Source organism: Mycetomoellerius zeteki, unplaced genomic scaffold (assembly GCF_001594055.1).
Source record: "Mycetomoellerius zeteki isolate Tzet28-1 unplaced genomic scaffold, Tzet1.0 scaffold145, whole genome shotgun sequence".
Taxonomy (NCBI): domain Eukaryota; kingdom Metazoa; phylum Arthropoda; class Insecta; order Hymenoptera; family Formicidae; genus Mycetomoellerius; species Mycetomoellerius zeteki.
In genome coordinates, this window is record NW_017256393.1 from 2,535,698 (window position 1) to 2,555,147 (window position 19,450).

At 36.0% G+C, this 19,450-nt stretch overlaps 1 protein-coding gene across 2 annotated transcripts; it reads left to right on the plus strand.

Moving 5' to 3' along the window:
- The first annotated feature begins 2,595 nt into the window (after window positions 1-2,595).
- On the plus strand, window positions 2,596-13,292 carry bsk (mitogen-activated protein kinase dJNK). Of its 2 annotated transcripts, XM_018462604.1 has the most exons (9): window positions 2,882-2,949; window positions 7,588-7,833; window positions 8,430-8,559; window positions 10,293-10,490; window positions 11,111-11,245; window positions 11,342-11,471; window positions 12,048-12,206; window positions 12,360-12,484; window positions 13,140-13,292. In XM_018462604.1, exons 2-9 carry the CDS (start codon window positions 7,697-7,699, stop codon window positions 13,290-13,292), a joined length of 1,167 nt encoding a protein of 388 aa, XP_018318106.1. In that variant the 5' UTR covers window positions 2,882-2,949; window positions 7,588-7,696. The 2 variants fall into 2 exon arrangements, with proteins under 2 accessions (XP_018318107.1, XP_018318106.1); XM_018462605.1 differs by lacking the exon at window positions 7,588-7,833 and having other exon boundaries at window positions 2,596-2,949.
- The last annotated feature ends 6,158 nt before the right edge of the window (window positions 13,293-19,450 follow it).

Below are 19,450 nucleotides of genomic sequence, written 5' to 3' on the forward strand. Positions count from 1 at the left end.
GATTAATAGATTTTCCGAGCTGTCACTTTTTTTCAGCAAAAGTGGATTTAATTGATTTTTCTTTTATTGTTATATATTATAGTAAGCCACATGAGTATATATTTCTGTCAATTTTCTCGTTCTTTCTTTCTCTTTCTCTCTCTCTTTCTCTGTGCTAATCGATATCTAATATTGAACAAAGCTGAGCTTTGTATATTATATATTATTATATTTAATAATAATTAAAGAAGACGTTTCCCAAGAATTCCAGGTTTTTTCAATAAACAGATAATAACACTGTAGTTGGATAATCCATTTATATTACATGTATATTATAAATTTCAAAAACATAATAATATTAATGTTTACAAAAGTAAAATTACTTTCCTGTTTTCTCCAAGTTTGAAAATTGAAATTTAACGGTATAAATTATTTTCGTACAAAAGATACAACTTTCAAACGCGACTTTGATCAAAAAGCTCTCGGAATTACCATCAGGTGATGCTCTGAGTCAGCTGATTTAAGTTCTGTTTTTTTGGTTAGGTTGCCACATCTATCAGGTTTTTTTGCTGCTAAACGGTTTGAGCACTAAAATTCGTAATAGGGTACTAAATTAGCACCTAAAAAGCACTAAATATTTTACCTATTCCGAACTTTATTTTCGATGGTGGGGGGTCCAGCTTTATAGACGTTAATCATCGACGGGTCATGTAATTTGGACACACCTGATTTTTCATTCTCATCTAAATTCAAATATATGATAATTCGATTTGAATTGGAGCTCTACTTTCCTGTCAGGATAATCCTTTTTAGTGATGGAAAATGTAACGAACTCATTTTCGATCTTTGACTTTTGTGTGACTTTGACTTTTTCTTTGACGTTGATTAATGCTTGTTTATTGTACGCATAAACCTATTACGCATAGATCTGTGTAAATGACGTTAATTAAGCTCGCACAAGTGATATAGTTTCGGTTTTCCATGTTGCAAATATCGCGTTATATTGCGTCGCGTGCATTTTGCTACGTCCTTGAGAGAAATTATTATTAAATTATGTAAAATTCTCACGTGAAATGTTACACTTTCAGATTTCTTTCTTTTTCGTTCTTTTTTGCTTTTTAAATTTCTTGATAGCAAAATACTGTTCTATTATTGCCAAAGTACTATGAATAAATCAAAATAAACAGTAAGAGCTGCACTGAAAAAAAATTTGTAGTACTTGTGACTATATTTAAATATAACTATGATTGTTATTATATTGCCGTAATGTTAGTTATAATTATATGTATATGTATAGTTCTATCAACAAATATATATAATTGGCGTTGAAAACAACTATAAATAATTGTCATTATTATTATATAAATGATTATAATTATTATAATTTAATCACTTATGTTTATTTTTTGGACTATTCATATTTTATATAGTTATTCCAAAAATGCCTAACAATAATAATCATAATTATGGTAATATGTAATTATAAAATCACAGATATTAAAAACACACACACACACACACACACACACACACACACACACACGACACTTTTCTCTCAGTCCATCTATTTTGGTCCATCGTGAATTATTATCATTCTGAAGATTCATATATCTTTTAAGGGAATCCTAAACCGATTATCGAGGTCGATAGTGCAGACTTTTTAAATTCCAAATTCGATAATAGTGACATCTTTGATTCATTACATTATATTATATTCTGTTCTGTCTCACTCAAAAGCATATATATGTCCTTATCTTATGGCGGTTCCGGCGATAAGCGCCAATTACCTTTGTAGTTTGATCGAATGATGCTAGTGGCGGCGTAAGAGAGTCGGATAGAGAGACTACTATGTATGTTATGACTTAGAGTATATAAAGAGATTATAATGTATTAAAATATATTTTCTACCGTAATTTTTATCTCTCTCGCGTGCTTCGCAAGTGAGTTCTGCACTGTGGCCCGTGAAAGGAAATCTTTGCACAAAAGACGCCACAATCTAACATATGCCAGCACCATCTATCGCAAGACCGCGCAACTACTATTACGGAATTTCGGCTTTGACATTCCCAGTCTTCGCAAAGCATCCGTATACACGTATTTTCTATTCGGTGAAAATATTTTTCTTCTAGACTTTTAATCTTAGTTCTACAAACTCGGTATCGTTCGTTCCAATAATGTGATCTCAGCTGCACACTTATTTTCAAGATATGGACTATAAAATTCTTGTATCAAGCAAATATAGACCTGAGGTGACAGCTGTACGAGCCAAAAATAAGTGAATTTTTTAACTTTTTTTTCGAGTTTTTCGTGAAATCCAGTGCAGCTGAAGTCCTGTTTGAGCGTACTTTAATTCTGTAATAATAATTTTGCGATCCGTAAATCCAATTCGGAGATTTTTCACCGAATGGAAATGATGGTAAAGTAGGACGACTTTAGCATCCCCTTAACTGTGATAAATATGATAAATAATATCGATATTTTAATTATCAGTTAAAAAACGGATTTATGCGAACTTTCGCTTTGATCCTTTTCTTGTTGCAGACAATTCTCGGGCACGTAGGGACTCATCGGGCAGCAACGTGCTGAGGCGCGATCTGCCGCAGGAGTGGTCTGACGTGGCACTTGCAGGTGTAGCGCATCCCAGTGGAAGTACCCGTCAGCATTGTCAGTGCTACTATTCCGTGGGTGCCCTGAAAATCTCACGTCCAAAGTGGCTAAGAGCGTAAGTCCCCGTCGTGCGCACCAGGAGTGCTCCAGCGGGGTGGACGGTGTGCAGGTGCAGGCGGCGGCGCAGGTGCAGCAGCAGCAGGAGAGACGAACACCGAGGCGCATGCCTTACCTGGGGCCTGACATGACAACCCGGCTATCCGCCATGTTCTACACGGTCGAGGTCGGGGACACCAAGTTCACCATCCTGAAGCGCTACCAAAATCTCAAGCCTATCGGATCGGGCGCGCAGGGGATAGTCTGGTGAGTGGTTCAATAGTTGCTGTATTATATTTCGCTATATTTTTTTTTAGAATTATTAGTCCATTAGAATTAAGGAGAGACACATGCGAATACCGAGAATCGACGAATCTTCCTTAGAAATCCCAGCGAAATCGCAGTGAAACCCCATATTCTAACTATTTTACACGAAAATAAAAAATAATATATAAAATAATTCAAGAGAAAACCTACCGATCCAATTTCAATATCCAATATCGAGTACGCAGCCATATGAAAAATTTTATCTATTGCACGCGATGTTTATAACGTTTCGTTGTAATGTCCCAATGATATATCCGTTTCCTGGATAAAATAACGTCATCTACTCTTTCTTTCCCTCAAGCTAAGTATACAATCGATAACAATGCCAGTATCCATCAGACGTAAAAATTTCGAGGTGGATTTGAAGCCGAGCGTTGTATTGCTATGTCGACATATATATCAAAGAGGGAAGGAGAGTTAACTACGATTTTTCTTATTCGCGCTCGGGGACCAACCGAGATCAACGGTAAAGGAGACACCGTTTGCCATGCGGAGGAACGGGGGAGGCAGAGTAAATCGGGGAATTCGATTCAAACTGAGAGGAGATGTCAGGATTTCGCGAGAGTATGCGAGTTTCCGGTGACAGGGAGCAACGACGACGAGAGGCACAACGCCCCTTCCTTGTAAGCCGACGGCGTGATGTTGGAAAAATCGTCCTCATTGACAGTTTCATGGCGTTCTTCCTCGTCGTCGTTCTTGCCGTCGATATCCGATTTTCAGAGACGAATTCGATGGCGTTCTTTTTCTTGTGAACATCCAAACACTGAATAGATGCCGTCATGCTCTCTCCATATCTGGAAGGTATTTAGGTCGGTATTTACGTCGCAACAATTCAAGGTAATACGAGCGTAATGGCATAAAGATATTTCAGTGAAGATTTAACAAGAAATAAATAGATAGAGAAAGAGGAAATAAACAGAAAAGAAATTGTGACTAACGATTTTTTTTGGAATCGAAAATTATTATAAATATAGAATATCCTGTTTTTTTTTGTTTTAATATTGTTTTATATACTCTATTTTTTAAATAATATGAATCAATTCATGACACATTGAATTTAATTATGATTTGTCTTTTGTGATATCATTGTGAACGTTTACTGTAATTGCAACCCTCTTTTAACGTTTCAGCAAAATTAGAATCTGAAATTACAAAATTAGAATATTCTCTGCATTTTATAATTTATTTCCTTTTACAAACTTAAGAGAAATTTAAGTTTTTAGTTTCTTGACTTTAATATATCGATTTTCTCAAGTTTTTGTTAAAGTAGGAAGAGGACTTAATGATAGGTTATTATATCTTTCAATCTGCTCTTCTAATAGCTCTGATAATTTCGCAAATAGCTATTGTTCCCACTTTTCTCTTGCTCCGACTATTAACGATGTAGTATTAGTGTGATGGTCGGTTTATGTCCCGAATCGTATAGATTGTTGAAATTCATAGCAAACATTATCGATCAGGTAAGCGATGATCTATCACGATGATCGTTCCTTGGGTCGTTTTTCTCGGTGTCTCGCACGTGTTTCTTCTTTCAACGTTCGATAGGAACTGAAATACTGCATTATCCGAGAAAGCGCAATCTCGAACAATACATGGTGACCGTAGCATGCAGGTAAGTCGAACGAATGGACGAACGAAGGGAATGCGGATATCGGTTTTCGATAAAAATTCTACCGTGGCGTAGTCCATTACGGAAAATATGCGAGACGCCTTTTCGTTTTGTCGCGTCCCTCGAGGAGCGAGCTACTCTCGAAAAGGATGGTTGATTTCGTGTGCACAGAAGGTAGGTCAGGATGCAAAAGGAAATCGGCTAACGACGGCCGGATATTGTTCACGGCGGAATCTGTGACCTACACATTAATCCTGGCGTTATCAGGAATACCGGAGAGATGATTTTTGCTAATATTAAAAAACTTCATTATCCCACAATAATAAAGAATATTTTAATCAGGCACTATCCTTTTAATTTCAATATAATATTATAAAATGTTGGTAACTAAGAAAATGTTATAGTGAAGCTCTCCTGAAAGTAACCATGAAAATTCACAGTTACGAAAAGTATCTTGATATTGTTGCGACCAAGATGATGATGAAATGCCACTGAAGAGTATTTCGAGTTGGTAGCATTTCTTGAAAATAAAATATATTCTGAAAATTTGACATATCGAGAGGAATGCATATTCCGAAATTATTTCAAATAAAGCAAAAGAAATGATTTCAAAATTCATTAATTCCTTATATGGTCTACTAAAGTGTATCACACTAAAAATTTATGAAAATATCAATATATATCAGATATTTTAAGACTTTCAATAATCATTAAAATAATTACATTTAAATAACGTAGCATTTTGAAGAATTCGGTAAATCAATTCTAAATTTTGTTTTCTGAATACTTTGAAATTACTTTTCTTATTAGAGTTTCTTTAAAAATATAGGTCAAACTACTGTTATATCGACCTGTTTGTTTTGAACTGTACCTTTTTTATTATTATGTTTTTAAGAAAAGATCATCTTAAATTTATAGTCTTGCAATCTTTACTTCATTTTTGTAGAAGTGTTACGGAAATTTATTGTAAAAAGTTCAGATATATGTGGCTTTGAAGTCACAGAATTTCTCGGAGGAAGAAGGTTAATGATTTTTTCCATACACTTCAGTAAAATCTGCGAATATGCCCGGTGGCTTTTATCATTATTCTAAAGTTGTAAGGCACACAGAAATGTTTGAGTAAAAGCAAGAGGAAGTTCTGAGCTCGTTTGATCGCGTTTAATCGGCCGTCGAATGTGATTTCTCTCACGAGGAAACGATCTCGGAGACCAACATTTTGAAAGGTAGGATGAAGAATGTTCTGTCATGAAAAACCATCCCTATATTTATGATTATATACGATGAAAGATCCGCATGCCTTTCACGTGCTTTCTAGCAGCATATTTCTGATACCGCTCGTTATTTTTCCGGTTTGATTGATAATTAAATCCGTTCACAAATCGCACCTGTTTAACGAGTCACAACTGCGAAGTATTTTTAAGTCATAAAATCGAAATCTTTTACGATGTAATTTGACATCTGAAGTGTAAAAAATCATTGAAAAAAATAATAAATTAATTTTTTTAAACTAATTTAATATCTAATGATTTAAAAAATTTTTAAAATCAAAGCTACATGGAGAGAATTTTTTCTTAAAATTTACCCTGAAAATATGATAGTCCTGGGACAACATTGTATTTCGAAGAATTTTATGTAAATTTTTCTCATTCATTAATAAAACTATAATAAAATATAAATTAAGTTTAATTAATTAATAAATTAAGTTTAATTAATTTTACTGAAGTGTATGGTAAAAATCTTTAAAATATTGTATTGTGCCACAACTACCATATATATTTTCAGAGTAAATTAAAAAAAATTCTCTTCATATAAATAGTTTCATAGAATCATAAAATGATCATTTCTTATAAGAAACATAATAACGTACTTGTGGCTAGATAAATTTCAATCTTTTTGATGCACATTTAATTTTTTATTTTATCTTTATAAAACGTATATATACATATATATCAATATTTTCTAAATTATATACCTATAAAATATAATTTTTTATATACATAAAATATAATTTAATATAATAGCTGTACAGTGCAGAACTTTTCAACTGTATCGCAGCAATCCTACTAACAATTTTAATTTGACTTTATATTCTTTTATTTTGCCGATTTGCTTATCCTTATTGCATGGTTTTTGGATCCATCGACCTCTCTCGCACCATTGATTGATTCGCGATTTACATTGACTCAAAATATCTGATGTCGCAAGAAAATATTGTATTTTACCTGGAAAAAAAGCGCCTTATATTGTATAGATGGTTCCGATAATCAAGCACGAATTCTCTCGACGCTGTTCTTGAAGGAAAATCGAGAGAGAAAAAGAGAAGAAGAGAGAGATCTTTGAAGGATTGCCAGGGGGAACGACGGGCTTAACTCGTGCTCGTTCCAACAGTTATACATCATGCTCGTTTGTCCTTTGAGAATGCTGTCGGTGACATTGTTGCGGCGGTCGACGGAGAAAAATTATGTTCCACGAAACGCGACACGTTTTGCAACGCGAGGCGCAAAATATAATTTAATATCTTTCAGCAAGTTCCTACTGGAACTCATGCTCGCGATAAATAATAAAATTAAATTCGTCATCTGTTGCCATAGATGTATTTTAATTAAGTTCTTGGGCGATTTATTTCGCGATATAAATGGATTTGAAAGAATAATAAGTTTTTAATATCAATTAAAAAAGATATTTTCAAAATTGGAGTTAAAATTGATATAAATATTTGTATAAACTTCAATTGTTTAATATAAATTAATAATGACGTTAATTATTATACGGATCTTTTCTTTTCTTATTTAATAAATTGTGATATTAACAAAATAAATGAGTTCCACCGTGGATTCGTAACTTGCGCCATTGAAAACGAATTTTCGCAAGTGTCATCGAAATCTGACGACGATAAATTTTCTCCGTCGCCGCGATCGGCTTGATCGTTTTCGTTTCCTGTAGACGTCCTTGTGTCGTTGGTTTGGTAGCTAAAGCCGTGATATACACTACCTAAGTTAAGGCACGAGAGCCGCCACGAGAGCTAGAGAGAGAAACAGGGAGAGAAAGAGAGAATTAAAGAACATTTAAAAAGAGGTAATGGCGACGAACGCGACGGAATCGAGCAACGTTCGGAGCGGCTATCGTCGTCACATTTTCGGCGACACCGAGCTTTGCATACCCGAGAGATACGTCGACGTCGTACCGCGTGGCGTCGGCGCTCAGGGTATCGTATGGTGAGTAAAATCCACGATTTATACAGATTATACGCTGCGAGTGTATCTATTTTTCTGTCTGTTCCACTTTCTGTCTTCCTACTTTATACTTATAGTATTTTATTTTGTATCAAAGAGCTTATATCATGTCCAAGTGATAACATATTAAATTCGCTACAGCCATTGCTGAAAATTTGGTGCACATTTCTTTAACCTTACTTTGAGGAATAGTTTCTCTATATCATTTTAGTAGCTTTTTCGTAATATCGTTTTTTTTTTTAATTAAACTTCTGTGAGTTTATTATTTTATACATTAATACGAGAAATTTTTCCGATAAAATACGTGCTCTGTTTTTATCCGAATAGTTGTTTTTATTAAATCATTAGTTAAATTAATAATTCTTATTTTATTAAATTGAAAATCTTATTAAATTGTGCCACACGGACGTGATATAGGCACGCTTTTCACAACTAGAAATTAAGTAAATTTAGAACAAAAATTTTTAACTAACAAAATATTTATTCATTTTTAATTATTTATTTTAGTTTGATGAAATCGCGCGTTCAAGCGTGTATGATCGAACAATTTTGAACGTTTTCCTCCATCTTTGTTGCAGCGCGGCGTACGATACCGTCACTGCGCAAAATGTGGCGATCAAGAAGCTATCCAGACCTTTTCAAAACGTGACACACGCGAAGAGGGCCTACAGAGAGTTCAAACTCATGAAGTTGGTCAATCACAAAAACGTAAGTTCTTTTCTTAAATTTCGTTCCGTTGCTGCTATTCTTAGTGCGTGACATGCATATCCTTTTTGGGAACACACATTGTTGTCTATATCAACAAATATTTTTTTTAACAATTATAATTCTAAATTTGACCAGTGAGGATAAATCTAATTAAGTAAGAGGAATCCTATTATCGGTCAAATAGATCTTGGTGCTTAAATATCTCGGTATGAATTTATATACATATCCAATTCCACAAACCGCGCGCCGAAATCTTTTTCAGTCTTGAAACGTAGGTCATCAATCATGAACTATAGAGTAGTAATTTTACATATTAAATTAACAAGCAGTTTAATAATATTAATGCTAATAAGCAGGTTGTTATGTTTAAAACATTTGTATTTAAAACAAATGTTTAGAATATGTTTTAAACACTGTACTGTTTTAAACAAACATATGTATTAAACAAATTTTTAACGTGTTTAAAACTAATGTTTAAATCATGTTTTTTTTAAAGGAAATATTTAACATAGATTTTAGGCGAATAATATCTATATACTCATTTTTATTTGTATATAATGTGTATTTCTCATACAATTGATTATGATTTATGGCAGTATTCCGATACACTGCCATCTGAAAATACTGGGCGCCGCGGTTCAATTTATGTTTACAACGCTTATGAGCATCATTTGTCTTTGTTTAACATTTGACAAACAACAGGGATAAAATGATTTTTAAATGGATCCTAAAGCCTAAAAATGGCCTATGAATATCAGACGTTTTAATAATGTATAAATAAGCTTTTTAAAAGTACTGTTTAAAACATTTTAAAACATGTTTTAAATATGTTCAAAAAGATGTTTTTTTTTAAATATTGTTTAAAACATTAAGAACATATTTTCATAAAAAAAACTCAATGTTTTGTTCTTTAAAAAAAAATATGATTTTTACCAACCCTGCTAATAAGTATCTTAGAAGAATATTGATAATTTGATGTTAATAAGAACTCTTAAAAACGAATAATTTATTACGAAAAATATTATTTCTTTTTTTTAATTGCAATAAAATATAAGTGTCTAATATCTCATTCAAACCTTACTGTTGAGTCAAATACATGTACAATACGTGTCTTGATGTGTAATATTATTTCGTGAGAATTATAATTGCGCTTTGTACTGTATTGTTATACAAATGAACGTAAAATTCTTTGTCATTCCAATTAAATTAGATAGAAATGGAAGAAAGCCGCACAGAGTTAAATGAGCAAATGTTACAGCGATGAATAACAGTATATCGCGAGTAGTTTCATTATCTCGACATATTCACAATCATAATTTGTCCTTGTCATCAAATAATTTCTGATAGAATAGTTGTTAACAAAATTATAAATTAAAGGATTATGATAAGAATTAAAATTAAAGTATATTCATACAATAAATGTTTATTTTAATTGGGTTAATCGTTTCAATTTGCTGCAATTTATTTTAATCCCTTTGTTTTTAATTCGGTGTTAAGAGTACAATCAAGATGTTGAATTGCGTTGGAATAACAATGTAAATAGTTTCACGTAATTCCGAGAGAGAGAGAGAGAGAGGGGGGGGGGAGGAATCTTGAGATCTGAATAATTTAAGTTCAAAAAAAGGATCAGAAAAAGGACAAATTTTATTCGCTATTATTCATCATATCTAAGCATTGTCTAAGGATTTCGGAAACGAAATCGATTTATCAATTTACGATTTGTCGCCTTGCAGATAATCGGTCTCCTGAACGCGTTCACACCGCAACGGTCGCTGGATGAGTTTCAAGACGTGTATCTGGTGATGGAGCTCATGGACGCTAACCTATGCCAAGTGATCCAGATGGATCTGGACCACGAGCGTATGTCGTATCTCCTCTACCAGATGCTGTGCGGCATCAAGCACTTACACTCCGCCGGCATTATCCACAGGGTAGGTGACATTAGCTATTTGCACGTTGCGCCCCGATGAAAATTGCATAACGGGCGGAGCCATTTAATCTATCGTAACGAGATTCATTAGCAACGACCATTCCTGCATACCGTAGCTCCGCGGTTGCTGTTGTCCCGCTGCGGCGAAAGAAATAACTGCCGCCGTTCCGATTAATTTCCCGGTGCACCGCATGTTATAATAGAATAGCTAAACCGGCGCGGGCGTCGCGCTCATTAAAAATGAGAACGCGGCGCAACGATTGCGGGATTGTCTGCGTAATTAACGCGCTAAAAATTAAAATTCATACAGCTGGAAATAGCTGGTCCAGCGTTGACTCGTGACTGACTCGCCACTTCGCAATTATTATTAATCGGTCGTATGGCATCTTCTCACGATATTGACTGTTATAGTTTCGAATTATTAGAAATTAAAAGGCCTATAACGGTCGAAAAGATCCAGCTTCGACCGTTATAAGCCTTTTCTATTATTGATTATGTTCTCACATATGCGGTCTAAAAATAAAGATTTTTAATATTTGTTTCGAATTATTGTTTTAATTATTTTTTTCTTTCACGATTCTTGAGATAAATCTCTAAAATTTAACTTTGTTTGTCGCATAGGATCTAAAGCCAAGCAATATTGTCGTAAAATCTGACTGTACGCTAAAGATTCTCGACTTTGGCTTGGCGAGGACCGCCGGTACCACATTTATGATGACGCCCTATGTCGTCACACGATATTATCGGGCGCCTGAGGTGAGTTAGAGTCTTCTGTAATTTTTCGCACAATTTATTTCCGATTAGTTCGATCCATTTTGTTCATTCGGAGTATCCATTTTTTTTTCTTGCTAGGTGATTCTGGGCATGGGTTACAAAGAGAATGTGGACATCTGGTCGGTGGGGTGCATCATGGGCGAAATGATACGCGGTGGCGTATTATTTCCGGGCACGGATCACATTGACCAGTGGAACAAAATAATCGGTAAGACCGAATTTTCCGTAATTATAATAATAATTATTATAATATTGACCAATACTTTGATAAGATCTCGCGCGCGATGTTATAAAATAAAATCTTGTAAAATGTGCAGAATAGAATTAAAGGGATACAAAATAAAATTCCATGATGTTGCTATATTATAATCCATTCTGAAAATGTGTCGTCGAAATCAATTAAAACGTAAGATGACAAATGATTTTATCAGAATTGATAAAATTATTTGCGTTAACATTCAGCAATATTTGTACATCATTATATTTAATATTTTTTATATTGTGTAATCACAATTATTTAATTAATTATGTGACATTTTTCATTTCATGAATAATTAACGCATATACCAGATTCACGATATTTTTTTTATTGTAAGCTGATAATCATGATCACTTTTTATAGAGATACATGATCTCCTAATAATTTTTATTGTCAGAATAATTGTGATATTGTTTTACAGTTTTCTTCTTAATATTTTTTGGTTAAATACGAGATAGTCGCAATTATCTCGCAGATTCTCTGCCACTGTATCTAAAAATAAGATAGTTGCTCTTATCTGTGCAGAACAACTTGGTACACCGGCGCAGGAATTCATGCAACGACTGCAGCCGACCGTCAGGAATTACGTAGAGAACAGGCCACGATATCCAGGCTATCCCTTCGAGAGGCTATTTCCGGATGTCCTATTCCCCTCGGACTCCTCAGAACACAATAGATTAAAAGGTGAGTAGGTCAGCAAGTCGACGCCCTGCATCGCGAGATTGATCGCGGAACGCGCACGTTCTGGCGCGCGGACGAGATTATCCGCATTCTCGTCATCGCTTTGCCTTGCCTCTCCCTGGCTCTTCCTTTCATGGTTTTTACTTCCTTTTCTAGCGAGCCAAGCCAGGGATCTATTATCGCGCATGCTCGTGATCGACCCGGAGCGACGCATTTCCGTGGACGAGGCGTTGCTGCACAATTACATAAACGTCTGGTACGACGAGGGGGAAGTCAATGCTGTAAGTAGGCTCTATCGATTGATCGCGTGAATAGATGGTCATTTGCAATCGTACTGTCTTCTCCGAAAACCAGGAAAAACAGGATTTACCATAGTCGTTGATTTAATTTGAGAAATTGTATTAAAATTTTTTTATATCTAAAAAAAGTATACACAAAAGGAACGATTTTGTTGAAAAATTACTTAAAAAATTAGCTAGATACAGGTCCAAAAACAATTTTGTTTTCCGTCAAAATACGTAGGAATCTTAAGCATAATGAGCAATATTACAAAAAATTTTGACATTCTAGCAATCAATTTCAGTGTTCTACAATTATTTTGATGGGCCAAAATTATTTTTCGATCTGTATGTAATTAAATTTTTAGATATTTCAACAAAACCATCGTTTGTATTATTATTTTAAAAAAATTCTAATTATAAAACTAATTCTAGTATAAAAAAAATGTATGTGTGTGAAAATGCTGCAAACAATTATTCTTTATGTGTGTGTGTGTGTGTGTGTGTGTGTGTGTGTGTGTGTGTGTGTGTGTGTGGGATGAAGAAATTTTTTTTAACAAGATATACTTCCCATTTGTTTTAATTAAATACTCATAAAATTGATTGTTAATCTTTCTTTTGTGTAATGGTTTATAAGAAATTCTGGTTTATTTTGTAGCCTGCACCAGGTCCATATGACCATAGCGTGGACGAGAGGGAACACACGGTGGATCAATGGAAGGAGCTGATCTATCAGGAAGTGATGGAATACGAAACAAGCCACAATGCCGCGGCGGTTGCTCAGTCATCAGAAAGCGCTGGGAGTCGGTAGATACCGCAGAGCAGCAGCCCATCCACGGTCCCCTTCTCGTCGAGGAAGCATCCGAATAGTCTGACCTACCGCCTGGACATCGCCGGAGCGTCGTAGCGAGAGAGGGAGGGGAAACCGGAGAAAGAAAGGGATGAAAAGAATGAAGAAAAAAAAGAAGCTAAATCCACGTCCACGAACCTATCTTCCTCTCCTTCGGGAAGGCAAGAAACGTAAGCGAAAAAAAACGATGGAAAGGGAAGAAGCATTCTCTATCGAGTGTCAGAGGGGGACAAATTATAGTCTTTTGGCAGCATATGTGATCAAGTGACGAAACTAGTCTCGAAAATGATCAATTAATAATTCCTCCGTTCGATCTTCTCTCTCTTGGAACGATCTAGGTGATCTGAGTAAACGCTCCTGCAGGAGCGAGACTCGTGACCGGCACTTTGACAGGTGCCACTGAACACTCAAGACACCTTCGTCGCTTTCTTTGTGCTTTACCAAAGCAATGAAGGTCAGTAAGGATCGCGGGAGAATTCCAGGATCGGAGGATAAATTTATCGGAGAAGAGAACTAGAGAGGAAGCGATGGACTGCCTGGATGAAGGAGAAATTATCGCGTCACGCATTGTCGTCTCCTCAACTACTGCCAGCCTGGTTGTTGGACGAGCTTCTTCGCTCTTCCTCTCAGTTTATTCGTTTCCTTGATCAAAAGCGAGATCTCCGAACACCTCCTTCGGGAACCCCTAAATCGTTGTTTCGATCCACGGTACGATATTTCTATCTCGATTCGCGGCTACTTGACTTTTTTTTGTACGAGTTTATTCGCTGTGCAATCTGAAAGCGGACGTCGTTTCATACTTTTTGATCGTCTTGTAATCATGGACGATATTTGACGTGCATTTCATAGCAATAAAGTCGACGCGAAAGAGAAACGATATAGAAATATCATATTTCTGTGATGATCGTTTTAAGGTTATACAAGTCGGAAACTGGATGTGATCGTTCCTTTAACTTCCGGAGGATTAAGTGATCGATCGCTCGTTACAGCTTCTGAAAAGATCGGTCGAGCGTGTTTATCTTTTGCGCGCGAACAACATATAATATATATATTTTTCGTATCATTGTTAAGCACATATGGGAACACATGATTCTGAATGTAACTTTTTAACGCGACCATCCACGCTCTTTCAGAGTATGGGGCACAAAGATATCAGAATAAGAAGATAAGGGAAAATTTATCACAGAGCTTATATAACCGCTCGATCTTCGTCTCGCGAGTGTAGCGGGCGATCACTAGGACGAGGCTATCCTTAGGATTTCGTTTCATTAAGTCGCTGGATGTCGCGAGGGAAATATAAGTTAGGTATATTTGTTAATATTTAATTCATGTGGCTCCGTACGACATATGCATACCGCGCAATGCAATGAAGCGTGTGAGACGCAAGAAAAATAGAAGAAATGACGCGCTACACGTCGAGTCTCGAAACCATTCGTATCGCGAAAGGAAAGAGACGCGATCGGTGGGATATAGGATTTTTTGTACATAATATTTGATTATTGTGAATTTAGTGCTGTGTGCGAACGAGAGTGTCCGCACGATCTCGCGCGGTACTGATTTTTTTCGTAAGCGTGTACCTTTCGTTCGGATACTTCGCATCTCCGCTCTGTGTGCTTTCGTCTCGGTCGTTATCAGTGCCAGTAGATACGCGCGATTCATGATACTTCATATTAGTAGTCTCGTAGTCGTAAGAACAATTGGCGAACGCTGATTAATTTTAATGAGTCGACAGGAAGAAAGAGAAAGAGGATGAAGTAGTGCAATGCCACAACGATCGATCTCTGCGTAATAACGTCAGGGACACTGCGGTCCCACGATTACCGATTATACCCTTAGTACCCGAATAGTAGTGCGATAAACGATACTACTCCTTTCTCGTGCAATCTCGCGTATAACGTGTCGCGCGATGAACTCACGGTGCTTAGTATTTTACAATCGACGAAATAACCGAGAGAATTCGATATTAAATCGACGCAATAATTGGTGGAATAAAACTACAATCGATCGCGCATAGAAAGCGGCGAAAAGGGACGGTTTTCGCTTAGTTTATTTTGCGAAGATATGGATCTTTGTCGAACGTTTATTAATTTTTTATTATTATTTTTTTTTAATAAATCGTGTGATTTGTATTATTATATAGGGGACTATGACATAAAGGAGGAAACACTTCTTGACTAGAATATCGTGAAACGGTATATAATGGACGAGGGTGAATTGGGTTGGGAGAGCCGATGATGTTGATGATGATCATAATGACGATAACTATATAAAACAATTGTATTTATTACGTGAATCGACGAGGAGAATCTACAAATAAATAGCGACTCGACGAATGATGATAAAGAATAATTGTATAATGTAAACGTTAAATTTTTATTTTCCACGACGATAGTTATGTGAATATATTGCTACAGTCCGATCCAAATATAATCAAGCTTTTGTAACACTAATTATAATAAAAAAATCTAATGATGATACTGCTAATTACACGTAATTGTATCGCACACACATGGTTAAAATTATGAAATATGAGCTACAAATAAGCAGTCTCGATTCTGCGCGTGTACGGAAGCGGAGAGTAGTGCGCCAAAAATCTTTACAAATTCAGCTAGTTGTCGTCGCGCTGCAGATCCGCGACGAATATCTCTTTTCATCAACGTATTTCTTTTACATATTAAAACTGTGTACATGTCCCACTACATACGTATGTATTATGAACGAGCTTCTTTATTACGAAATTAAGAAGAAACATTAGAACATTTTGGCATTCTTTCGTCACGCTATTTTTTACCCTACGCGCCTAATTCATCAAAAGCGTATATCTACAGATTGTTGTATTTTGCAATAACACTTCATCGAAAGTAATGCGATTAAAATGAACTAAGATTAAGATGAACGCAACAATCTTCTCGGCGTTCTAGGTGTTAATCCCGTAAAAAATAAGTTAATTAAAAGGATTATTCTATGTAATTATGTTTCTTCAATCTTCGTAATTGGAGATTGGATACAAGATTCTAATTAGACAATAAATTCAAAATTTTTGGGTTGTCTGTTAAAGACAATCTTTCAGGAAGAAATCATATTTGTTTAATATCTCAAATGATATATTTCTGAATAATAAATTTTTTTTTCCTAGAGCCGTTTCCTGGAATGATAATTTACATCTGTCTGAAATTGCCAATTTCTCTTCTTTTATTCAAAGTGGCATTTTGATATTTAGCTATACATTCTCCGCCCTACCACTTTGTAAATTCGTCGCGCACGTGTCATCCCGAGAACGAATACGTGACGCGTAAGAGATATATTTTACGGCCCTCGCTATCACCACGCACGTTAAGTAAAGTCAATTATATTTAATCAGCGGACGATACTTAGCAGTTAAAAAAAGCGTACCCAGATTATATCTCTTAGGCATTTAGCACCTGCACACAGGGTAACTTCTATGGCCCTTCGTGCGTGTACTCACAGGGTGACTCTCGTCAAACTTAAGCGAAAAAAAAAAACAAGAAAGGAAAAATGCAAGAAAAAACCCAGAAAAAAGTTGTAGCTATTCCGAACGGCGGAGACGAGGCGCGGTTGAGGGTGAGAATGTGAGATGAGAGAAAGGGAGAGAGCGCTCGAGAGAGAGAAAGAGATACAACTATTTTTCCATTTTACAAGTTGCAAAAAGCCTTTTTCTTCGCACAGTAAGCGCGCTGAAGGAAAACTCGGTGAACTATGTGATTCCTGATGAAATTTCGTCCAGCTCCTTCTTGTGAGCCAGCACAATCTTTTAAATCACTTTCGAGGATCGCTAAATCGCTTGCGACGTTTCTTTCCCGTCTGCGATACGAGAAAGATAAAGAAAAAAAGAGAGAAAGAGAGGGAGAAAAAACTGAGAATTTTGTAATATTCGCTATGATAATCTCTCCCCGCGATATTTGTACCTATATATACCGCAAGACAGAATTTCTAAAGATTTTTGGATATACGCCGTAAAAAAAGAGAGAGAGAGAGAGAGAAAGAGAGCGAGAGAGTGAAAGCGAGAGCAAGCGAAAGAGCGAAGTGACAATTAACATTTGCCCGGTTTCGGAAACTTTTATCAAAGTGAATGATGAGGGGGTGGAGGTGGCGCGACCTGGATCACACCGGAGGACATCGTCCTCGATCAACGTTCTGTGTGTGTGTACACACGTAGGCAATCAGACATGAAAATACACACCCACACAGACACACATACATGCGCGCACACACACAGATATAGATACACATACGTACATACCGTAGTTGTGGCAGCTCGTACCACATTCTTCTCGTTTCCATAGTTAAAGCAAGCGTAGTAGCAAGGATAATAAACGATAGCGAATAACGATATAACGAGTAAAGTAAACATAATAAATAGTAATGGATAATAATAAAAATAAAAAGAGGAGTAAAGGATACTATTTGCAGAGTCGTGTAGAGAGATGAAAAGAGAAAAGGAGAGAGAGGGATGTATCCGCCCGGTGTGTCTCGTTAAAAAAAAAGCCGTGCTACGACGATTCCCCGGCGTTTCTTCAGGTAGCGATCAATCGCGATCGGTTCGGAACTTATTTTAACTTACTATTCTCAATATTTAGAACATGACTGTATACGACGATTGTTATATGTCCGGCGAATGCGCTAGGAACGCGCAATATCGGTGGCAAAAAAAAAGAGGAAGAGAGGCGATTGGCGCCGACCGGAGCGAGAGGAAATGACTGTAGAGAATAGCAGGTATCTTTCAGTCACGTGCCTTTTCGACACCTTGGAGAGAAACCACATTTAGAACACTTGAGACCGAAAGACGACAGGAGACAAGGATAGGGACTGATAAAAGTAGACGAAGACGTTATTTTAATAGCAAAAGAGATACTAATTCTCTTCTCTCTTGGCGACATTGAATTTCTCTTATTTTATCGTAAATATTTCATATTTGTGAAACAAATGGAAATTTTCTCTTAAAGTAATGTCTTCGAAGATCAAAATATTTAATAAATTTATTGATGCACGACGCGGAAACGTGGAATCAGAAATATACATATATTAAGAATTAATATTCCGTGTGTTTGCAAGCATTTCAATCTTAATAATTACTAAATATAATTAATAAATTATTTTCTCTTCTCCTATCTATTCTATTCTTATGCGACCGATTGTGTTGCTCCAAGCGTCATTTATTTATTCGCTAATTACGATACTTAAATCTATGACAGCATTTCTTTGCACTTACCCTTTAATTCTTTGGCTTTTTATTTTAGGTTTTTAATTTATTCCATTGTTTCCTTTTAAACCAATTGCGTAACTGTTTCTTTGCCAAGCGCGATCTTGTTCCTGATCTTGTCGCTTCTCGCTTTCGACGTCGCTTCAATATCATTCGAGGATACCGCGACCGTATTGCGTGTTCGTGAAGCAGGATCGAGTCCTTAATTCGTGATGATCCCGTCAATGTCTTAGCAGCCGCTGAAATCGCTTCCGAAACCAGGGAAAATTTTGATTCGTATATTGTATACATACATATAGAATCTAAAGTATAAATGAAAAAAGAGAGAGATAAGACAGGAGATACCTGGCAGAAACACTCATTAACACAAAGACGACTATAATTAACAAATTAATTAATAACAAATTAATTAATAATAAATTGGTTGAAAACAAGAGAAGTGTTTGTGTATGTATATGCGTGCGTGCGTGCGTGCGTGCGTGCGTGCCTGCGTGTGAGTGTGTGTGTAGTGTGTGCACGTGTGATATAAACGATAATCTTTTTTCTTAGCGCGATAAAGGGGACGATTAATATGAAACCAAAAATGGAATATTTTGAACGACAAAGCGGAACTTGGGTGGGCAAAGGGAGAGTGAACGGGGCATGGGAGGGAGAAAAGGAGAGGTAGAGAGATTGATAAAGAGAAACAAAATAATAATGTCCATGTTGCTAAACTTACAATTAGCGATGAGATAGATATCGCGTATAGGCGACGTCTTAGTTTATAAAAGCAAATTAATCCTTAGGACACAAATGAGAGAGTAAGTTGGAAAGAAAGAGAAAGAGTGAGAGAGAGAACGAGAGAGAGAGAGAGAGAGAGAGAGAGAGAGAGAGAGAAAGAGGAAACATAGAACACAGA

Bases quoted from the DNA above. Each gene is read 5' to 3' on its own strand.
- bsk (XM_018462605.1), top strand. From the start codon at position 2,810: ATGCCTTACCTGGGGCCTGACATGACAACCCGGCTATCCGCCATGTTC. The intron at 10,491-11,110 runs GTAGGTGACATT...TTTGTCGCATAG, and splicing joins CCGCCGGCATTATCCACAGG to GATCTAAAGCCAAGCAATAT. The intron at 11,472-12,047 runs GTAAGACCGAAT...TTATCTGTGCAG, and splicing joins CCAGTGGAACAAAATAATCG to AACAACTTGGTACACCGGCG.